This window comes from Pelodiscus sinensis, chromosome 15 (genome assembly GCF_049634645.1).
Source record: "Pelodiscus sinensis isolate JC-2024 chromosome 15, ASM4963464v1, whole genome shotgun sequence".
Taxonomy (NCBI): domain Eukaryota; kingdom Metazoa; phylum Chordata; order Testudines; family Trionychidae; genus Pelodiscus; species Pelodiscus sinensis.
The window spans coordinates 32550806-32571891 of NC_134725.1; the positions used below are offsets into that span (position 1 = coordinate 32550806).

General features: G+C 44.3%; 1 protein-coding gene across 3 annotated transcripts in view; it reads left to right on the forward strand.

The window, feature by feature from the left end:
* P2RX7 (purinergic receptor P2X 7) overlaps positions 1 to 21086 on the forward strand; it is a 43148-nt gene that overhangs the window by 13970 nt on the left and 8092 nt on the right. For 2 of the 3 annotated variants that reach the window (XM_006135168.4, XM_006135169.4), the window contains exons 6-8: positions 493 to 573; positions 1196 to 1325; positions 7391 to 7521. In XM_006135168.4, the coding sequence (XP_006135230.1) occupies positions 493 to 573; positions 1196 to 1325; positions 7391 to 7521 (342 nt within the window). The remainder of the gene's footprint in view (positions 1 to 492; positions 574 to 1195; positions 1326 to 7390; positions 7522 to 21086) is intronic. The other variant, XM_075898602.1, reaches the window with a different exon arrangement.

Consider the following 21086-nt stretch of genomic DNA (forward strand, 5'->3'; position numbering starts at 1 on the left):
CTCTGACAGGGAGGGGCCACCTCCATGAAGGAGAGTGTAGTTCAACATCTCATTTTTATAATCTGTGCCAAATGGGGTTTAAGCACCTGCGAAAAGCTATCTGTCTGCTGGGAACTGCACTGCACACGCCAACTAATTTCCCATAATCTAGAGCCATCACATGATAACATCAGTTACTACCTATCAATGGCCAGATTTCTATAGCATCTGGGGACCTCAGCCAGAAACAGAGTTTGTTGTGTAGCTATTATACAAACAACTATAACAGATAGTCCTCACTCTCAGAAAACTGACAACTTAGGTTTATAAATAAAGCCAATAAAGCTGTGTATTCCATTCTAAACCTCCTGAGCCATCTAACTCATTATTCTCAGTATCATGTTCCCACGAACAATTTTTCAGGTAATAGCAAAATAGTATAGTATTAATTGATGGATTTAACAAAAGGAAGTTTTAAAAGCTTTCATTGTGCTTGATATGTTCCTTTTTTAGGCCTGCCATTCTGAAGAGTGCTGAAAACTTCACAGTGCTAATCAAGAACAATATCCACTTCCCAAAATTTAATCACACCGCGTAAGTGCAAACATTCATCCATCTCCTTTTAAAGAATGGTCCTACTCCAAAACCAGATGTTTAACTAAAGCACCTTCTTAACTCACTAAGTCTGCAACCTCTCTGTGTATTTAGGGCTGTATCTGCTATGCAGAGTGACAAAAATCAGTTTTAATTGCTCTTTGTTACTCTTAACCTTGCAGGAACCAATAGGACAGCAATGTGGACTCTCTACCTTCCCATGCATTGGCAACAAAATTTACTTACTAAGTTCTATTTGGCTACACCTGGGTAAAACCACTGAAGGCACAGGTTAACTTAAGTGTCACAGAGGGCAGAATTTTAAAGGAATTGGGTTGTATAGATGTCACTGAGGGAATAATTCGATCTATAAAGCCTTTGTTACTGGCAATGATGCCAAGGGCTAAAAGACCCAACTTGACTTTTAGACCGCAAGCTGAATTAGCGGAGCTGATAGTTACAAAGTCTCTTTCCCTCTAGTATTCTACTAGTAAACTGAATATGTTTGATACTGGTTCAGGGAAAGCAATGAGCAGGGAGCCCTTCAATGACATCTGTAGATGCTTTGTCACAGCAGAGCTCACATTTATGTTTTCAGATAATTTGTGGTTGTTCTTTACAGAAGAAATTTTTCACCAAAACTGAATATTTCATGCACATTCAACAAGATAACTGCACCAGACTGCCCAATTTTTCAGCTGGGAGATATTCTCCAAGCAACAGGAGAAAATTTTTCAGAGATGGCAATTCAGGTCTGTGGCATGACTTCTGTTTCCTGTCAGTACTAGCATACCTCTGTAGTATTTCTCTTTCATTTCCCTTGTTAAACACTGTCCAGTTTTAAGGGCTGATCCTGGGAAAGGCAGGGCACCCTCCACGCCACAGAATTTAATGAGCATTGAGGATGCTTTACATTTTCCAGGATTGGCCACATACTTATTTACTCCTTTTTGGACATGGTTGTCGTAATTAGTTACACAGTCTTCTCGGGTCAGTTAACATGTACTTTTCCTCTCCCTAGGATTCGTTAATGGGCACTCAAAGCCATGCATGCCAGGCAGCTAAAAGGTGGCACATTTTTGAAGTACTTATACACAAACACTAGAAGTCTAAATAATAAGATGGGTGAACTAGAGTGCCTTGTATTAAAGGAGGATATTGATATAATAGGGATCACAGAAACTTGGTGGAATGAGGACAATGAATGGGTCAGAGTCATGCCAGGGTACAAAATATATAGGAAGGACAGAACAGGTTGTGCTTGGGTGAGAGTAGCACTATATGTGAAAGAAAATGTAGAATCAAATGAAGTAAGTCTTAAATGAGCCAAAATGTTCTATAGAATCTCTATGGATAGTAATACCATGCTCTAATAATAAGAATATAGCAGTAGGGATATATTATTGAGCACCTGACCAAGATAGTGCTAGTGACTATAAAATGCTAAGAGAAGTTAGAGAAGCTATAAAAATAAAAAACTCAATAATAGTGTGGGGAGGGGGATGATTTCAACTATCCCCATGTTGACTGGGTACACATCACCTCAGGTACACATCACCTCGGGACACCTCGTATGCAGAGAAAGTTGACACCTTAAATGATTGCTTCTTGGACCACCTGGTTCTGGAACACCCAAGGGGAGAAGTAATTCTTCATTTAGTCCTCAATGAAGCACAGGATCTTTTCCTTGGGATTGGGGTTGGGAATGCACTGGCTGCCAGCCCCACCCCACGCACTATAGAATAGACGACTAACCGATAAGAATTCATGAGGTTATTTGACTATTCAATAAACCAATATTTATCCCTAATAAGGAAAGGAGTTTGAAGAACAGCTAGCCAAAATATCAGAAAGTTATAACAAAATGTTTTTTAAGAACATAAGAAACAGGAAGCCTGCTAAACAGCCAGTGAGGCCATTGAACGATCAAAATGCTAAAGAAGCACTAAAGGACCATAAGGACATTGCAGAGAAGCTAAATGAATTCTTTGCTTTGGTCTTACCAGCTGAGGATGTTAGGGGGATTCCCAAACCTGAGCCCTTTTTTTTTAGGTGACAAATCTGAGGATTTGTCCCAGATTGAGGTGTCATTAGAGGAGGTTTTGGAACAAACTGATAAACTTAAGAGTAACAAGTCACCAGGACTATCCTCTTGTGTACCTAATGATTGGAAGAGAGCTAAAGTGACTCCAATATTTAAAAAGGGCTCTAGAGGTAATCCTGGCAATTACAGACCAGTAAGTCTAACGTCAGTACCAGGCAAATTAGTTGAAACTATAGTAAAGAATAAAATTGTCAGATGCACAGATGAACACCCTGGGTGCATCTAGACTGGCAAGACTGCACAAAAGCAGCCACTTTTGCACAAAAACTTGCCAGCTGTCTACACTGGCCACTTGAATTTGCGCAAGAGCACTGACTTTTTAATGTCTTTTAATGACTTTTAAAGCACTTTTTGCAAAAAAGCATCCATCCCAATCTAGATGTGCTTTTGCAGAAATACTTTTAACGGGAAAACTTTTCCATTAAAAGTATTTCCACAAAATCATGCCACTCTAGACGCAGCCAATGTGTTGGGGAAAAGTCAACATGGTTTCCGTAAAGAGTAATCATGCCTTACTAATCTGCTAGAGTTCTTTGAGGGAGGTCAACAAACATGTGGACAAGGGGGATCTAGTGGCTATAGTCTACTTAGATTTCCAGAAAGCCTTTGACAAGGACCCTCCCCAAAGGCTCTTAAATAAAGTAAGTTGTCATGGGATAAGAGGGAAGGTCCTTTCATGGATTGATAACTAGTTAAAAGACAGGAAATAAAAAGTGGGAATAAATGGTCAGTTTTCAGAATGGAGAGAGATAACTCGTGGTATCCTCCAAAGGTCTACACTGGGACCAATCCTATTTAACCTATTTATAAATGGTCTGGAGAAAGGGGTAAATAGTGAGGTGGCAAAATTTGCATATGGTACTAAACTGTTCAAGATAGTTAAGAACAAAGCAGACTGGTAAGAGCTTCAAAAGGATCTCACAAAACTAGGTGATTGGGCAACAAAAAGACAAATTAATGTTAATGTTGACAAAAGCAAAGTAATGCACATTGGAAAAAATAATCCCAACTATACTTACAAAATGATGGAAACTAATTTAGCTAAAGCGGCGAGGAGTCCTGTGGCACCTTATAGACTAACCGAAGTGTTGGAGCATAAGCTTTCATGGGCAAAGACCCACTTCATCAGATGCATGTAGTGGAAATTTCCAGAAGCAGGTATAAATATGCAGGCCAGAATCAGGCTAGAGATGACGAGGTGGATCCAATCAAGGAGGATGAGGCCCACTTCTAGTAGCTGATCTGGAGGTGTGAATAGCAAGAGAGGAGAAGCTGCTTTTGTAGTTAGCGAGCCATTCACAGTCTTTGTTTAATCCTGAGTTGATTGTGTCAGACTTGAAAATGAACTGTAGCTTAGTAGTTTATATAGTTAATTTAGCTATATAACCAATCAAGAGAGATCTTGGAGTCATTGTGGATAGTTCTTTGAAAACATCCACTCAGTGTGCAACAGCAGTCAAAAAAGCAAACCGAATATTAGAAATCGTTAAAACAGGGATTGAGAATAAGACAGAAAATATCATATTGCCTCTATTGCCATGGTATGCTCACATCTTGAATACGGCATACCACCTGATCTGAAAAAAGATATATTGACATTGGAAAAAGGTCCAAAAAAATACAACAAAATGATTAGGGATTTGGAATGGGTACATAAAGGGCTCTGCCCTTCTTCTGAGTACCCCTTTGGCCGAGGGGAGACTTGTAGACTCTGCCCAGCTGTCTGTGTGAGACGAAGTGTCTGGTATGTGGCCTGGGACCAGGCCTCTTCTTACCCTGTGTTGTGGCTGCTGGGGGATAGAGAGTACCCAGGCCCACCCACTCCTCTGGGTCCCGTCCCAGGGACCCGGTAAGTAGCAGTTACCTGCTGCATATCAAAGAAGTCTGTTGCTGTCACATTCCCTGGGCCACTTCCTCAGGAAGCTGCTCAGTCCAGCCTTTTCTCTCAGGCTTTGTGGTCAGGTTCGTTCTGGACTCTGTCCAAGGTTCTGCAAGATGATGTCATTGGCTTACAGGCTAGTCTTCAGCCTGTGGAACTGGTTCTGACCAGGTCTGAAGTCCAGCTTCCACTCAGAGTTGTCCAGAGTGCTGCTGTTCTCCCAATCAGCCCATAGGCCCGCCTGGGTTGAGCTCCAGCTTGGAACTGCCAGGCCCTGGCCCAGCAGCTTCTTTTATATTGGCCTGCTGTGTCCTAATTGGCCACTGCAGAGGCCACTATTCTATCCTGCTTAGACAACCCTTCTTCTGCGCTTGTTGCTCGGGCAGCGTGCAGCAAGGTTTCCAGCTTCTGTCGGGGCCTGGTCCACTCCATCACAGGAATTAAGACTGATTTTAAAGTTTTAAAGAAATTTTAATTTTAAAGAAATTAAAAAGACTGAGATTTTTCAGTCTTAGAAAAGGGGAGATTAAGAAGAGATATGATAGAGGTCTATAAAATCATGACAGATATGGTGAAAGTGAAAAAGGAGTACTTATCTATTTTTTTAAAGGGGTACTTTATAAAAAAAGGTTGAGAAACACTGACCTAACTCTTTTTACCCAGGGGATTAGGTTGGGTTAATTATGTCTCTCATGGGTATGGGTTTTTCATACACCTGGGAGACGTAACTATGATGATGTAACTTTTTGGTGTAGACCAGCTCTGAGGTGTTCCTACACTGTAATCAGAGTTTTGACTAAACAACATGCAGACAGAGCTCTGCTAGCTTTGATCCACCTAGCTCAGATAACAGTAACAGTGAAGTCGTGCCAGCACAGGCTTAGCCACTCAAACACATACCCAGGTTCCCATTGTGTAGCTCGAGCTGCTGCAGCTTCATTGCTGTAGTTAGTCAAACTAACTAGATTGTGCATATGCACCAACTCCGTGGGTGCTCCAAGGCTGGAACAATCACAGAAAAAAAATTAGTGGGTGCTTAGTACCCACCAGCAGTTAGTTCTCTCCTCTCCTCCTGTCATTGCCTCCCATCCACTGATGACCCTGCTGATCAATTCCTCCCCTCCCTCCTAGTGCTTCCCACCTGCTATGATCAGCTGTTCTGCAGCATGCAGGAGAGAGTGAGAAGAGTGGGGAGAGGGTACATTCAGTAGAGCGGATGGAATTGGGTGGAAAGAGGCAGGACAAGGGTACTGCAGGGGCAAGAAGAGGCGAGGGTTAAGGAAGGGGGTGCATAGAAGCAACACCTAAGGCAGAGGGTGGTGTTGAGTGCAGTTATGTAACAAAAATGTCATTTTTTAAGTTACACTTTCACAATAGATTACACTACAGTGCTTGTATGAGATGAATTGAAAAATGGTATATCTTTTATCACTTTCAAGTGCAAATATTTGTAATCAAATAATATAAAAAGAACACTGTACACTTTGTATTCTGTGTTGTAAATGGAAATCAATATATTTGAATATGCAGAAAAACAACCAAAATATTTAATGCATTTAAATTGGTATTTTATTGTTTAACAGTGTAATTAAAACTGTAATTAATTGTGACTAATTTTAAAAAAATTAATTAACTGTGATTAATCAACAATGCTAATAATTACTTATGTGTGAAATGGAGACACAGATATGAAGTGACTTGCTCAGAGCCAGAAACTGAACCTAGTTCTGCTGAGGTCTCTGTAGGCAATACCATCTAAGTTGCAACATTCAGCTCTGGATCCTAGATTTCCTGCAAAATTAATGGGAGTTTGTGTCTGAGATATTAGTTTGAGATCGTTTATTTAATTGAATGAAATGGCAACAGAAAATGACAAATTTGGAATTTTTGTTGTTAGGATGGAAAACTGGCCAAAAAATAAGAGATGCCTTCAGTATTTGAAAGAATTTTAGCTTCTAACTAGTTTGATCTGTGTGTAATGCTAACAAGTGGAACCGAAACTAGAACCTCTGGAGCTTAGTGCATAAGCCTCTACAGCTTGAACTAAAAACCAGCTGGGTATCAGCTAAGGCTATAGAGCACACTCACTCTTTCTCTCTGGCAACGTCTAGACTGCAGGCTTCTTTCAGAAGAAGCTTTTCCGGAAGAGAGCTTCCAAAAAAACTTCTTCCAAAAGAGAGCATGCACGCTGCCAAAGTGCATCGAAAAAGCGATCTGCTTTTTTGAAAGATAGTGTCCAGACTGAATGGACACTCTCTCGCATGTAAGCTGTGTTTATATGGACAGAGTGGCCACCAGGGCACCTGTGCTTTTTCCTCTTTCCTCTTCTTTTGAAAGAACTCCCTCCCTCTTCCCAGTCCACATGCACCTTTTTCTGAAATAGCTCTTTTGGAAAAAGGCTTCTGCCTCATAGAAAGAGGTTTACCAACATTGGAAAAACCCCTCTGTTCTTTCTATTTTTTTCAAAAGAACATGATTGCAGTATAGATATAAGTGAAGGTTTTTTTTGGGGGGAAAACAGCTGTTTTTCAAATAAAACTCTGTAGTGTAGATATAGCTTCTATAAGTGGTCTAAGTGCCACTGAGCCTCACCCAGTAGGTCTGTGGGTTACATATGCAGTTAATTAAGTCACTTAAAAAGTCTTTGCTAGAGGTAAGAATATACCTTAAATATTAGTGTATTTATGATATGATTTTGCCATTGGGCCACCCTCAAATCTCCATTGACTTCAATGGGAATTAGGTGCATAGAGCAATTTCAGAACCAAGCCCTGCACAGCCTTTTTTCCTGCTCTTGATCTCATTTAAAGTGTGTTTTCCCTTTCTCTGTCCAGGGTGGAATCATGGGCATTGAGATTAACTGGGATTGTAACCTGGACAAATGGTTCCACCGCTGCAGTCCAAAATACAGTTTTCGTCGTCTTGATGACAAAACAACAACTGAACACCCTGGTTACAACTTCAGGTAGACGATATTTTTAAAATAATACATAGCAAAGTGTATTATCTGTATTGCTTGAGTGAATAAGAACATAAGAACGGCCATATTGGGTCAGACCAAAGATCTATCTTGCCCAGTATCCTGTCTGCCAACAATGGCCAATGCCAGATGCCCCAGAGGGAAGGATCACAAAAGGTAATCCTCATGTGATCCCTCCCCTATCACCTATTTACAGACAAACTTTACAGACTGATATGTATGTGGAGATGGGATCAAATGGGTGGAAACCAAGGGGGTTGTGGCTAGAGCGCTGGAGCCTTGGCTATTATTCTTGACTAGGCTGCAAAATTTCCATTGTGATCTTTCTTTTTTTATAATAGCTGCTGTTGTACAGATGAGCCTTACTTGCATGCACAATTTCTGTGGTTGCCTTTGCATTATCAGTTAGATTCGTAGTGCCCTGTGTGGATACAAAATTTGTATCTGCATCTGTATCCACAAAAAATGTGCTGTGGATATGCACATTGACATCCACAGATGTAGGTGCCCACAGATATAAAACAGATATCCTAAAATTTGCAGGGCTCTCAATATAAAATTTGTATCTGCATCCAATATCCATAAAAATGAGCTGCGGATATCTGTTGATTTGCAAGGCTCTATAGATTTATCACACACGCAAACAACCATTTATGCATGAAACTGGTCATTTGTGCTTGCATCTTCCAAGGCTGTGTGCACAATTCTAGTGAATTAAGGTCCCAATCCTGCAAGCTGTTCCATGAAATGGATCATTATTCCATCATTTAGAACTCCATTGAGTATGGAACACAAGTCTTCCTTTCTGAAACAGCGCTTGTGATTGCGAACCTAGCTGTGCCCATGATGTTCTGAGCCTGACCCCTCAAATCCTCTCATACATTTTTTATTACGATGTGCATTTGAGTGGAGTTACTGTTGTGCTTAGGAGCCCCCAGCCATGGACCAGGCCCCCACTTTACAAAAACACAACAAAAGGAACCTACAGTCTAAGACCAATGGCAACAAATGGGTATTGAGAGACAGATGGCGTATCACAAGGAAACAATGAGACAGTACTGGTCAGCATGGTGGGCAAGTGGTTTCAGTGTGATGGAATGCTAAAATGTTCCTATAAAATTCAATCACTTGGTGATACGGTGTGTAACATACCGTACCTGAGCTAGTAGTAGCCATACCTGGCAGTGCATTAAAATATCTTACAGAGAACATGTCTTGTGCATCCTGTCCATGATGGGAACGCTCTGGTAGTCCAGCTGTGGTACAGAGTACCAGCTTTGCAACCTACCATGTGCAAGGAAGAAATGACATGACTAAATGACTCCAACTCCCTAAGTGTTGTAAAGATTTTTATGGGCATCATAGAAGGGTTTTGAAAAGAGGACAGCCAGTTTGCTTTGTGAATGTTTATGTTTGTTATAAAATGAATGGGCAGTGTCAGAGCACCTAGGCAGGAGGTCACTCTGTAACTAACATTATTTGTATGCCTTTGGTCACAGATCTGTAGGAAGCTCGTTTTACTACAGTTCAGCACAGCTAGCTCTTTGCAAGGAAAGCCCATTCCTGGCATTGTGGAAGTGTGACCAGTCAGAGCCTGAGAAACAACCCCCAGCCCTATGAACACTGACTCCTGTGAACCCTGGCATGTCTGCTTGGGGAAGTTTACACATTGCCAGCTCATGCAATGTCATTGATAGTGTTAGTGTTGTTCACCAGTTGCTGTCAAGAGCATAGAAAACTGCCCACCCAAAGGAACAAAAGCAAAGCAAGGAGACCATTTGTGTGCAGCAGTTTAAGATCAAAGTTGTGTAATTTGTTTGTTTGTTAGTTTTAAAGCAGGGAAGTGAAGAGTAATAGTCAGTGAGTTGATGGATCTATAGATTCTAATGGAAAAATGGTCTGACAAGTCTGATGAGGCTAATTAAAACAAAACGGAAAAGAAAACTTGCCAAAAAATCCACAGTTATTTTGGAATATGCTGTTTTTCCCCAAGCACATTTACTGTTTTATGTGAAAAAGCTCCATTGTTCTTAGAATAACTCTGCACAGAGTAAATTTTTTCCTCTTGAGTGTTCAAAGATGATAAGGTAATTGCAGAGAAACTAAAATAATTCTTTGCATCAGTCTTACTGGTTGAAGATGTTAGGGACATTTCCAAACCTGAGCTATTCTTTTGCAGTGACAAATCTGAGGAATTGTCTCAGATTGAGGTGTCATTAGAGGAGGGTTTGGAACAAATGGATAAACTTAACAGTAACAAGTCACTAGGATCAGATGGCATTCACCCCAGAGTTCTAAAAGAACTCAGATGTGATATTGCAGAACTATTAACTGTGGTTTGTAACTTATCCTTTAGAAGATAGCTAACGTGATGCCAATATTTAAAAAGGGCTCTATAGGTGATCCCTGAAATTACAGACCAGTAGTCTAACATCAGTACCGGGCAAATTAGTTAAAACTATAGTAAAGAATAGAATTGTCAGATGCATAGATGAACACAATGTGTTGGGGAAAAGTCAACATGGTTTCCGTAAAGAGTAATCATGCCTTACTAATCTGCTAGAGTTCTTTGAGGGAGGTCAACAAACATGTGGACAAGGGGGATCTAGTGGATATAGTCTACTTAGATTTCCAGAAAGCCTTTGACAAGGACCCTCCCCAAAGGCTCTTAAATAAAGTAAGTTGTCATGGGATAAGAGGGAAGGTCCTTTCATGGATTGATAACTAGTTAAAAGACAGGAAATAAAAAGTGGGAATAAATGGTCAGTTTTCAGAATGGAGAGAGATAACTCGTGGTATCCTCCAAAGGTCTACACTGGGACCAATCCTATTTAACTTATTTATAAATGGTCTGGAGAGAGGGGTAAATAGTGAGGTGGCAAAATTTGCATATGGTACTAAACTGTTCAAGATAGTTAAGAACAAAGCAGACTGGTAAGAGCTTCAAAAGGATCTCACAAAACTAGGTGATTGGGCAACAAAAAGGCAAATGAATGTTAATGTTGACAAAAGCAAAGTAATGCACGTTGGAAAAAATAATCCCAAGTATACATATAAAATGGTGGGATCTAATTGAGCTATAACCATTCAAGAGAGAGAGCTTGGTGTGATTATGGCTATTTCTCTGAAAACATCCAGTCAGTGTGCTGCAGAAGTCAAAGAAAATGGAATGTTAGGAATCATTAAAAAAGAGATAGAGAATAAGAGAGAGAATATCTTATTGCCTCTACATAAATCCATGATAAACCAACATCTTGAACACTGCGTACCAAAGTGGTCACCTCATCTCAAAAAAGATATATTGGTAGTGGAAAAGTTCCATAAAAATGCAACAAAAATGATTAGGGATTTGGAATGGGTGTTATATGAAGAGAAATTAGAAAGACTGAGACTTTTCAGCTTAGAAAAGAGGAGACTCATGGGGGATACAACAGAGGTCTATAAAATCATGGCAGACATGGAGAAAGTGAAAAAGGAAAAGTCATTTACTTGTTCCCATAAGAACTAGGGGTCATCAAATGAAATTAACAGATAGAAAGTTTAAAACAAGCAAAAGGAAGTTATTTTTCACACAGTGCATAGTGAGCCTGTGGAACTCCTTGCCAAAGGATGTTATAAAGACCAGGACTGTAACAGAGTTCAAAAGAGAATTATATAAATTCATGGAAGTTAGGTCCATCAATGCTTATTTGCCAGGTTGGGTAGGAATGCTGTCCTTGGCCTGTGTTTGTCAGGGTCTGGAAATGGATGACAGGAGAGGAATCACTTGATGCCTGTTCTGTTCACTCCTTCTGGGGCAATTGGCACTGGCCACTGTTGGAAAACAGGATACTGTGTTAGATGGACCTTTGGTCTGACACAGTATGGCTGTTCCTATGTTTTTATGATGGGGCTAAATTCTGCTCTCACTTACACTGTTGTAAACTAGGAATAATTCCACTGAGTTCACTAAAACTCCTCTAATTTGCACTGGTGTAATAAGATAGACCAGTGTCTGCCCTATAGACCTCTCATTCCTGTACATGTCAGGAGAGCTTTTCAGTAGAGATCTTGCAAAACTGTTGTTCGTGTGAGTCAGATTTACTTATATAATGTAGCTGTGATGACTTCAAAATGAGTATTTGGGCGAATAAGGATTGCATGGTTGGGCCATACCCTCAACAAATTAAAACTAATTTTACGTGTGGTGGAATGTAAAATGGTAAAGTGCAAAATAAAAGGTATTAAATAACTTGTGAATTCTTGAATAGGTCTGGGGAGCAATAGGTCCTTCTATGATGTCCAGGGAACCTTTGTCACAGTAGATTGAGGCTGCATAAGGATAATCATAGGGGGAATGTGTTTCAGGGACCTTTTTATCATCTGAGTGATGATAAAGTTCTGGAAGGTAAGTTATTCCAGGCCCTGACCATGCAGATTGCTCTGCGCAGGTGAATCAGTGCCTGCATAGAGCTACATTAATGAGTTTAAAAGGGAATTTTTCCATAGACTTAAATAGTATCAAGATTAGTCACCAAATGTGAAGAACTATTTGAGATACAATGGGCCACAGCCCTGCTGGACATGAATGACATTTTTATATATCAGATCAGAGTACAAAACTTTTGCAAGGAAGAAAGTTTCTCTGACATTGTAAGCAAATGTAAAATGTCCTCTCCTCCAGAGGAAAGAAAAGCTATGGGGAGGGGAGATACTATCTCATCCTGAATACACTGGTAAAACCTCAAAATAGAATGTTACAGAGCAGCAGGCATCAACGGCAGCTCAGCCAAACGCTGGCCAGCAGAACATGCCTCAGTTAGAGATCGCAGAACCGTTGAACACAAGATAAAAGAGTGTTTCATGTCTGTGCAGTCAGGGAAAGCAGAACTCATTACATTGTATATCGATGAGTGAGTCACTGCCTTCAGAACAGAACTCAGCAAAGGGGAAGTTAATGAGCACAAGACATGGAATGCAGATTAAAAGCACTTCAGAGTTCTGCAGAACAGATATAGGAGGAGGCTGTGCTACAGCAGGTGGGAGTCAGCAAAAGCTGTCTGGTGGGTGATCTGCAGGTATCAAGGGATTGACAGACACTGCCTGCCTTGGACTGCTTTAGGAAACATTGCCTTTTTGGGTCCTACGTCAAAGGGGACCGTAGGAAGTGGGCAGGGTGGCACTCAGCAGGAAACTCTCTGCACCTTGCAGGAGCAGTCCCAGCAATTCCTGTAAGTCCTGACATTTCTAATGAGAACCTGCTGTGCTGGATAAATTGCTTCTTGAAGAGCAGTGTTTGAATGCTCAGACATGTTGGACCAAACCCATTGGTCCTGCCTCTGTTTTTGTTCAGGCCATAAATTCCGCCCCACAGCCATTTGCCTGTATAAGGACTGTGTAAAAACAGCCTTGTGGTCAGTTGCCTCCCTCTGAGGGAAGACCCATGGGAGGGGCTAGGGGAAGAAATTTGCAGGGGATTCCTCCAGTGACCAGACTGCAGGGCCCACACATCAGTTCCAGGACATTACCAGGAGGCCAGGAGCATCGAAGTGAAGACCCTCTGCCTCTGTGTCCCCTTCATTCTCCCGCATTCCACTTCTCTGCCCCTGGGGCTCCACTGGAGCCATTCTCACAAGGCTTCCTAAGCCAACAGCTGCCCTTGAGTCCTGCTTTTCGAGGGGACCCCCCACATAAAGTAGGAAGCCAACCTCACAGGAAGGGTGAGGCTGGGGCTGTACCACTTCTCCCGCAGAAAGTCCTCCTGCCTCAGATGTTTGTTCTACTTGCTTGGATCCATTACATCTAGGGTGAAGGGGAAACACTGCTGCACAATCATCCTGCTCTGCCCTTGGCAGCATAGTTACTGCAGTGCAGCATGAGCCACGGAGGGGCCCTGCTTGGCACAGAGTCTCCTGATTGGGTACGTGCTAGGAATTGAGGGAAGCAAAATGCAGAGTGCAGCTGCTACTCGACGTCAGCCCCCTGGATTTGGTGACAAATACAGTCAGAGCCCCAGCTCAGCAGCATACCCACAGAGGTGCTTCAATGAGACAGGGCAAATGGAAACCTCACCTCTGCTCCCCGTTTTTTGCCATCCATTTTAGGTTCTAACAAGTGTGTGTCTTCTTAGATAGAGGAACTGGAGGTAGAATATGACCCATGGAGAGCAATTCCAAACTGGATTGTCAGGTCATTCAGTGGTTCTGGCGGATGTGGCTCCAGCTACTGATGAGGGTAAAGATTCATTGAAACCCAGGAAGAGAGAATAGAGAGTAATCAGAGAGCAGAGGGCTGAGCTGGTGGCATGTCCAATTGAACACAAGCTGTTTTACCAGAGATTTTGGTTTGCTTGGGAGACTAACCACTAAATAAAATTGGCATTGGCAGTGACAGTGCGACATTGAATTATTTTCTCTCCATAGAGCCAACACCTGTTTACCACACTGAAAAAAATCTCATGTGATGATTCCAAGAGAAATGGTACGAATGTTGGTATTGGAGTTCAGATCTGAATGGCATTGAACATTTCTCAATATATCTGTCAGGCTACATCTACCCTGCAGGAATTTGTCAGCAGAGGCAATGGAAATGAAGCACTCATTAGCATTTCTTGCACTCTCATTTGCATAGTCTCTTCTGATCCCTTTTGTTCCACAGACAAGCAGGCAAGGGAAGTGTCCGGGAGAGGGGCCTGAAGCAGCCTGGCCTTCCATGGGGGCCACACACACACACCTGCACCTGGCAGCGCTGTCTTCAAGAGCAGGTGGTTCCTCAAGCATGCAGGCATGTCTGTGTGCTGTGTGCGGCACTTCTCGGCGTGCTTGGGGTCGTGCATGCGCCTTTGTGCCCACCCTGCTTCCAGCGGTGTCTGGTGGTGGGAGGGCATCACCACAGGGGTCAGACATGTGTGGGGTCTCCACACAGCCTGTGAGCACGAGCCTGTGGGTGCTCCGGGGCTAGCTCCTGAGGCAGCGTGGTGCACACTGCCACTGTGCGTGCTTGCATGTGCATGGAGTATAGAACACTGCCCAGGCCAAGTGACTGGTCGCTCTCCATCCCTTCTGCACCCGCCTCCCCCGGCCTCTGTGTGTGTGTAAAACTGACAGCACTCACCTGATGATCCCTCCCTGGCGTCAGAGGATGCCTGGGAGATGTCCAGGCCTGGGGTGCTGACTCCAGGGTGGGGGCGACAATACTGGCCGTGTCCTCCTCCTCCTGCAGCTGCTGTTTGTCCTCTTCCTCATCCTCTTCCTCCTCCTCATCAAAGAACTCTGGACGGGTGATCAAGGGCATCTCAAGTCCTGAGTCCGCCATTATGGGTGGGGAAAGGCCTTCACCACCCCCCAGGATTCTGTACAGCGCCTCGTAATATGGGCACAAGTATGCTCCTGCCCCGGAGCGAGAGCTGTGGAATTCCATGGCCCTGGCATATCCTTGGCACAGCTCCTTGACTTTGCTCCTGACTTGGTCCAAGGGTGGTGTTCCCTCTCGGCTAGAGCCTCCACCATCCAGCCATAAATGTCAGCATTCCGCCTCCCGGTGTGCGGATCCTGCAGAGTGGCCTCTTGCCTGCACAGCTCTGGGAGGGACAGAATCTCTGCCCCAGACCAGGAGGGAGCACGGCATTTGCTGCCCCTCGCTGGGTCCCAGAGGCCTGTGAGGGCCAGGGGATCTCGGGGGGCTTGTTGCTTGGCCATACCTCCGAGTTGTGTGCCAGGGATAGCAGCGTGGTCAGGGTGATGGTCCACAGCTGGCTTTCTGCCACAAGGCTTGTCCTGGGTGCCTGCAGCCAGAGCTGGCCTTAGGCCGATTCGACCAATTCGACCAATTGAATCGGGCCCCGCGCCTAAGGGAGCCCCGCACCCTTGAACGCGGAAGTGCCGGCTGGCATTACAATTCAGAGCCAGGGGCCCTGCTCCACCATTATGTGGAGCTGGGTCTCTCCCCCCGGCTCTGCCTGGAGCGGGCCCTGGCTCCCCCTGCCGGCCCCCCCCATGCGTCCTCCCACCCCCAACCCCGGACCGTCCTGTGGGTGGCTCTGTGTAGCTCCCCTTCACCGCCTGCTGCAGCCTATGTACGGTGTTGCAGGTGGGCGGGGCACAGGCGTGATGTCACGTCACGCCCGGGATTTTAAAACTGCTCGGAGGCACACCGCATGGCTGCCTCCGGATTCGAACTGTGGGGCCTGAGCGCAGACTCCGGCCCCACAATGTGGAAGGCAGAAGGTAGGGAAGGGGCTTGTGCAGCGGGGAAGGGGCTAGGGAAGAGGCTTGGGGGGGCTTGTGTAGTGGGGGAGGGGCTGGGGAAGCGGCTTGGGGGGCTTGTGCAGTGGCGGAGGCAGAGGGATGGGGAAGGGGCTTGTGCAGCGGGGGAGGAGCTCAGGAAGGGGTTTGTGGGGAGGGGAAGGGGGGTTAGGGGCCTTGTGCAGCAGGGGAGGGAGAGGGGAAGGAGAAGGGGCTTGTGGGGTGGGGAAGGGGAAGAAATGAGAAGGCACCAAGAGACAAATGGCAGGGGGCCAAGTGCAGACAATGAGGGAAAGGACAGGAGGGGAGGTGTCCGTGGGAGGGGGGACAGGGTGATGCTGGGAGAGGAGAGGAGAGAAGAGGGGAAGGGCATTGGGGGCTAGAGGGGGAGGGGAAGATGCTGGGAGAAGGCTTGAAAGAAGGGGTGGGCATGAGGAAGGTGGGAGGGCACAAATCATGTGTGAGGGCACAGAGGGGCAGGAGGAGAACGGGGCAGAGGGTGGTGAGGGGGTGGGCCTCAGGGAAAAAGAGGGCAAAGGGGGCAGGGGCAGTGAGGGAAGGAGGAGGCACCAGGAGGGTGCAGGGCTAAGGGAAGGTGCAGGTGCCAGGGGATTCTGGGGTGAAGCAGAAGGGCAGACACCTGCAGGGGAGGGACCAGCACCAGAGGAGAGAGGCAGGGCAGGTGTGTAGACGGAAGTGTTGGAAGAGGGGATGAGGAGGGATAGCTCACTTGATCAGAGTGGGGCTATTGGAGGAGTGGGCACAGGGGGGAGAGAAGGGCTGGTGGAGGGGGGCAGGGTGCAGGAAGGCTGAGGGCAGTGAGAAGGGCAGGAGTCAGGATAGTAGAAGAGGGTGAGTAGTTGGGGGGGCAGCAGACACCAGGGGAGATGATGGAGCAAGGAGAGGAGACATGGCAGCAGAGAGAAAAGGTAAAGGTTTAAAAATATTTATGAATAACTTGGTATGCTGCCCATGGCCAGTTTGTTTGTGCCCCGTGGTGCAGTTTGGGTTTATGTGGGGAGCAACACGTGGCTGGCGAGTGGGAGCCAAAACAAAAAAGTAGTCAGTGTAATGATCTTCTGTTGATATGTGTTTTAGTAGTTCAATTCTTGGAAGCCTAATCCGAACTAGCTAGTTCGTGCTGCGTGTAGCCACGCGGCACGGGGTCCGAACTAGCCGGCATTTAAAAATGGCGCCGGCCGGCTTTCTGCAAATGAAGCCCGGGAAATTCAAATCCCGGGCTTCATTTGCAACTCCGTATGACTACATTAACCCCCCTAGTTCGAACTAGGGGGGTAGTGTAGACGTACCCTTAGATACTTGAAAGCTGCCCTCATGTCCCTTTTCGGTCTTCTCTTTTCCAAGGTAAACAAGGCCAATTTCTTCAGCCTTGCCTCATATCTCATGTTCTCTAGTCCTTTCATCATTTGTGTTGATTTTCTCTGGACTTTCTCCAGTTTCTCCATGTTTCCTGAAATGTGGCGCCCAGAACTGGACATGATACTCCAGCTGGGGCCTAATGTAGATGGCTCATTCCCTGCCTAGGGGACGTGAGACTGGGTGGGTTAATTTCCAGTCCTCCTGTTTATTCTTTTCCTAAGGCAGGAGGGCACGGTAGTTCTGATGGGGGCTCTGCAGGAAGGCAGCCCGCACTGCCCCCTGCTTGAAACTTTGTGCAGGTGTTAAACAGCTGTCCAGCCCACCCTAGAGGTGACTGCATTTCAGTGTGCCTGAAGCAACACTGCACCAGCAATGGACAGGAGAATGGCTCCCGGGCATGGCTTGCTCATGACTGCTTCAGTCCCATTGATGGGCCTCAGACTCTTTCCTTCCACTCCCCTGCTTTGCAATGGGGCTGTAGACTCTGGGGGAGAGGGGTGGAGGCAGGCAGAGGTGTCTCCCTGCAGCAGATGTAGACACGTCTCTGTATTAATCATTCTCTCATTGAAGTTTTTAGCTTTGTAGTGAGTCCTTTTACATGGAAACTGTATTACGTCTTGGTAGAATAGTCCCTAGGACAAGTGAGGCAGAGACTGTCCCTGTGGGGTGAATGAGGTGGGAATGTATAGAGTGGAAGGTGAGCACCTCTGGGCAGTTGCAAAGGTTGGAGAGGGGATGGAAGCCAGATCCAAGATCAATGAGCCCTGGGAAGTGGGCCCATTGAAAAGAGACAGGACCTAAGGATGCCTTGGGAGTCAGCAGCAAGGGCCTGCTTTGGGAAGCCCCCTCTTTGGAGGTGAATGTGGCAGCATTGAGACACCACCCAAAAGCAGGTGCCACAGACACTAACTGCAGATTCATGGGACGGCTCTCACAGATCTTGCACATGCATAAGAGGATAGATCTGCGGGGGGGGGGGGGGGGGGGCAGTGGCGTAGTGAGGGGGCCAAAGGTGTCAGTTGCCCTTGGGAGAAAAATAATGTAAAATTTAGTTAAAAATAGATGTCACACGTTTTTTAAACTATATCTCCTGCCTTTTGTCTATTTTTGTCTCTTTAGGCCCCCAGTTAAAATTTTCAAAAGCACTTGAGTGACTAAAGTCATTTTTGAAAATTGGACTTGGAAATCTAAGCTCAGATTTTCAAAGGTAATTAAGCTCCTAAAGAGACAGTTGCCAACTCTGATCTTCAAAGATATCTATCTGATCTTTACACATCTTTGAAAATCTTGTCATAAGTGTCCTAGTCAGTTCTGAACGTGAGATGTAGGAGCCCAGTCCTAATTCCTTCAGGCTTTTTTTTTTTAAATTTGAACATTTATCTACACTAATTCCCCTCCTTTCTCTTTCACTACCCAATAAATGCATGATCAAATTGATAGGTGTTTTGTGACTATGCTGACTTGAGAGTGGAAAGATTTCATATTGTCATGTATGATTCCTGGTAACCCATCTCAAATATGAAAAACTAGGTTGATACCTGTTCATATCAGGAGCTGTTGAATTCAGTTCACCATTTGCAGTATCTCATTAGGATGTTTAGTGGAGAAGATATTGTTGTTGTTTTTTTAATTTACTGTGGGCAAAGCATGGGCTCACAAGAATTCCTCCATTGTTTTACCATGAGTCTCAAAACATTTGGTGTTTTTCTAAAGGCCTGGAGTCAAATGATTATGTAAAAATCTCAGCTTTCATTTACAAAAAGTTCTCTACTTCTGGGCCTCACAGCTAAGGAGGAAAGTTTTAAAACATGAACCCTAAATACTCAAGAAACAAAAGGCCAATAAAAATCCAACTTGTTTTATTTTTAAAAAATCTTATGATTTGTAGACCATTCTCATAACTTTGTGTAGGCGTTCCTTGTGATTTTTGGGTTGGCAATACTGCTCTTTGGTGAATTTAGAGAGGTCTCTCCCTTCAGTTTCCCTTTCCACCCTCCTTTTTTGTCACAGGGCATCAGAGAATCATAGAGACAATGGAGAGTAGGGTGAGTCCATGACTATGGTTAATGACTGGTCAGGGTGACTAACTATTATCAGCCAGTGGTCTGAATGAGCTATCTACTGCCATCTGTTAATCAACTGTAGGAAAAGGCTTCAGGAGCAGACTTATTTATATAGACAACCTACTTTGCCACAGAGATCAGTAGACACACTTGCTGTGTCAAGGTGATCAATTTTGGCTCTTTGGGGTTGAAATTCACTTAAGACTTGGAGCTGGGAGAATGAAATGTTGTTATCCATATTGTATGACTAAAAGGTTAAAGACCTGAACTTAATATGACCTGGCTTAGGGTCTACCATAACTTGAACACTAAGCAGAGGATAGTGAGTAACATCTAACTGAAAGTCACAGAAGATGGAAACAGGTTTTATTTCTGGTGGTGTAGAGTCTATTTGGGAGTCCTCAATTATATCTGACACTTTACATCCAGGCTGTGTCTACACTGCACCCCTTTTCCGGAAAAGGGATGCAGATGAGACAAGTCGGAATTGCAAATGAAGCAGGGGATTTAAATACCCCCCGCTTCATTTGTATAAACATGGCTGCTGCTTTTTTCCGGCTTGGGGCTTTGCCGGAGAAAAGTGCCCGTCTAGACGGGATCTTTCGGAAAATAAAGCCTTTTCCGAAAGGTCCCTGATTCCTCTTAAAATCAGGAATAAGGGACCTTCTGGAAAAGGCTTTATTTTCTGAAAAATCCCGTCTAGCCTGGTGCTTTTCTCTGGCAAAGCCCCGAGCCGGAAAAAAGCGGCAGCCATGTTTATACAAATGAAGCGGGGGGTATTTAAATCCCCTGCTTCATTTGCAATTCCGACTTGTCTCATCTGCATCCCTTTTCCGGAAAAGGGGTGCAGTGTAGACACAGCCCCAGTGTTTAAAGGCACAGCTGACTAGAATCAGTTGAGAGTCCTTGCCTTGTCTCAGTGATCGCTTGAGCAAAAATCATTGATAAAATCTTGTGTAGACTGACCTTGGACTCAACATGCAGGCAATATGTGTTGAAGGGCAGTGCAAAAGAGGCAATGGTGGTGAGGTACCATATTACCTAGTGAGATCATTGGTGCTGAAATCACTAAGGACTGGAATTTGACCACAGAACTGTCACTTTCTTAACAAAGACTCCATTCTTGCCATTTAAAAAGTAAATCAATGTAACAGAAAACTGCAACACTCTCTAGTAACTTTTTAAAAATAAAACTTTAAACTTTATTGACAAAATTGAATAGTTTACAATTGAAAATATTTGACCTACACTTAAGGCAACTGATTTAATTTTGTGTAAAATTGTGCATAATAAAGGATGGCATTTTTTTAAAAAAAATGTTCAATTATATAGATAAACATTTTGATCAGATCTACTTCTGATGTGATATTTGTGTGTGTTTGTGGTTTGTTGTGGGGTTTTTTTTAATCAACAAAAAATCCTGGGGGGGAAGGGGCCACCAAAATGGTTTGAATTGGGCCCTGCACTTCCTAAAGCCGGCCCTGCCTGCAGCTTTAGGAGCTGGCAGGAGACAGGAACTATAGAGTTGTGATTAGTATGGATGGAGTGTCCACCAAGGCACCTGTGTTATTTCTTGGAGGCCTCTTCTTTTGAAAGAAAACCCTCCTCCCCGTCCACACACGCCTTTTTCCAAAAGGACTCTTTTGGAAAAGGTGTTCTTCCTTGTAGAAAGAGGAGTACTGCTGTCAGAAAAAAAACTATTCTTTCGATTTACTTTTGGAAGAATGTCATTGCAATGTGGATGTAATTCAAGTTTTATCGGAAAGATGGCCATTTTTCCAAAAAACTCTGTAGGGTAGACATACCCTGAGTTATCCTTGCAGCTAATACTTTCATGGATGCTTGGAAACAGAGCAGCAGAAATGACTAGAAACCCCCAAACAAC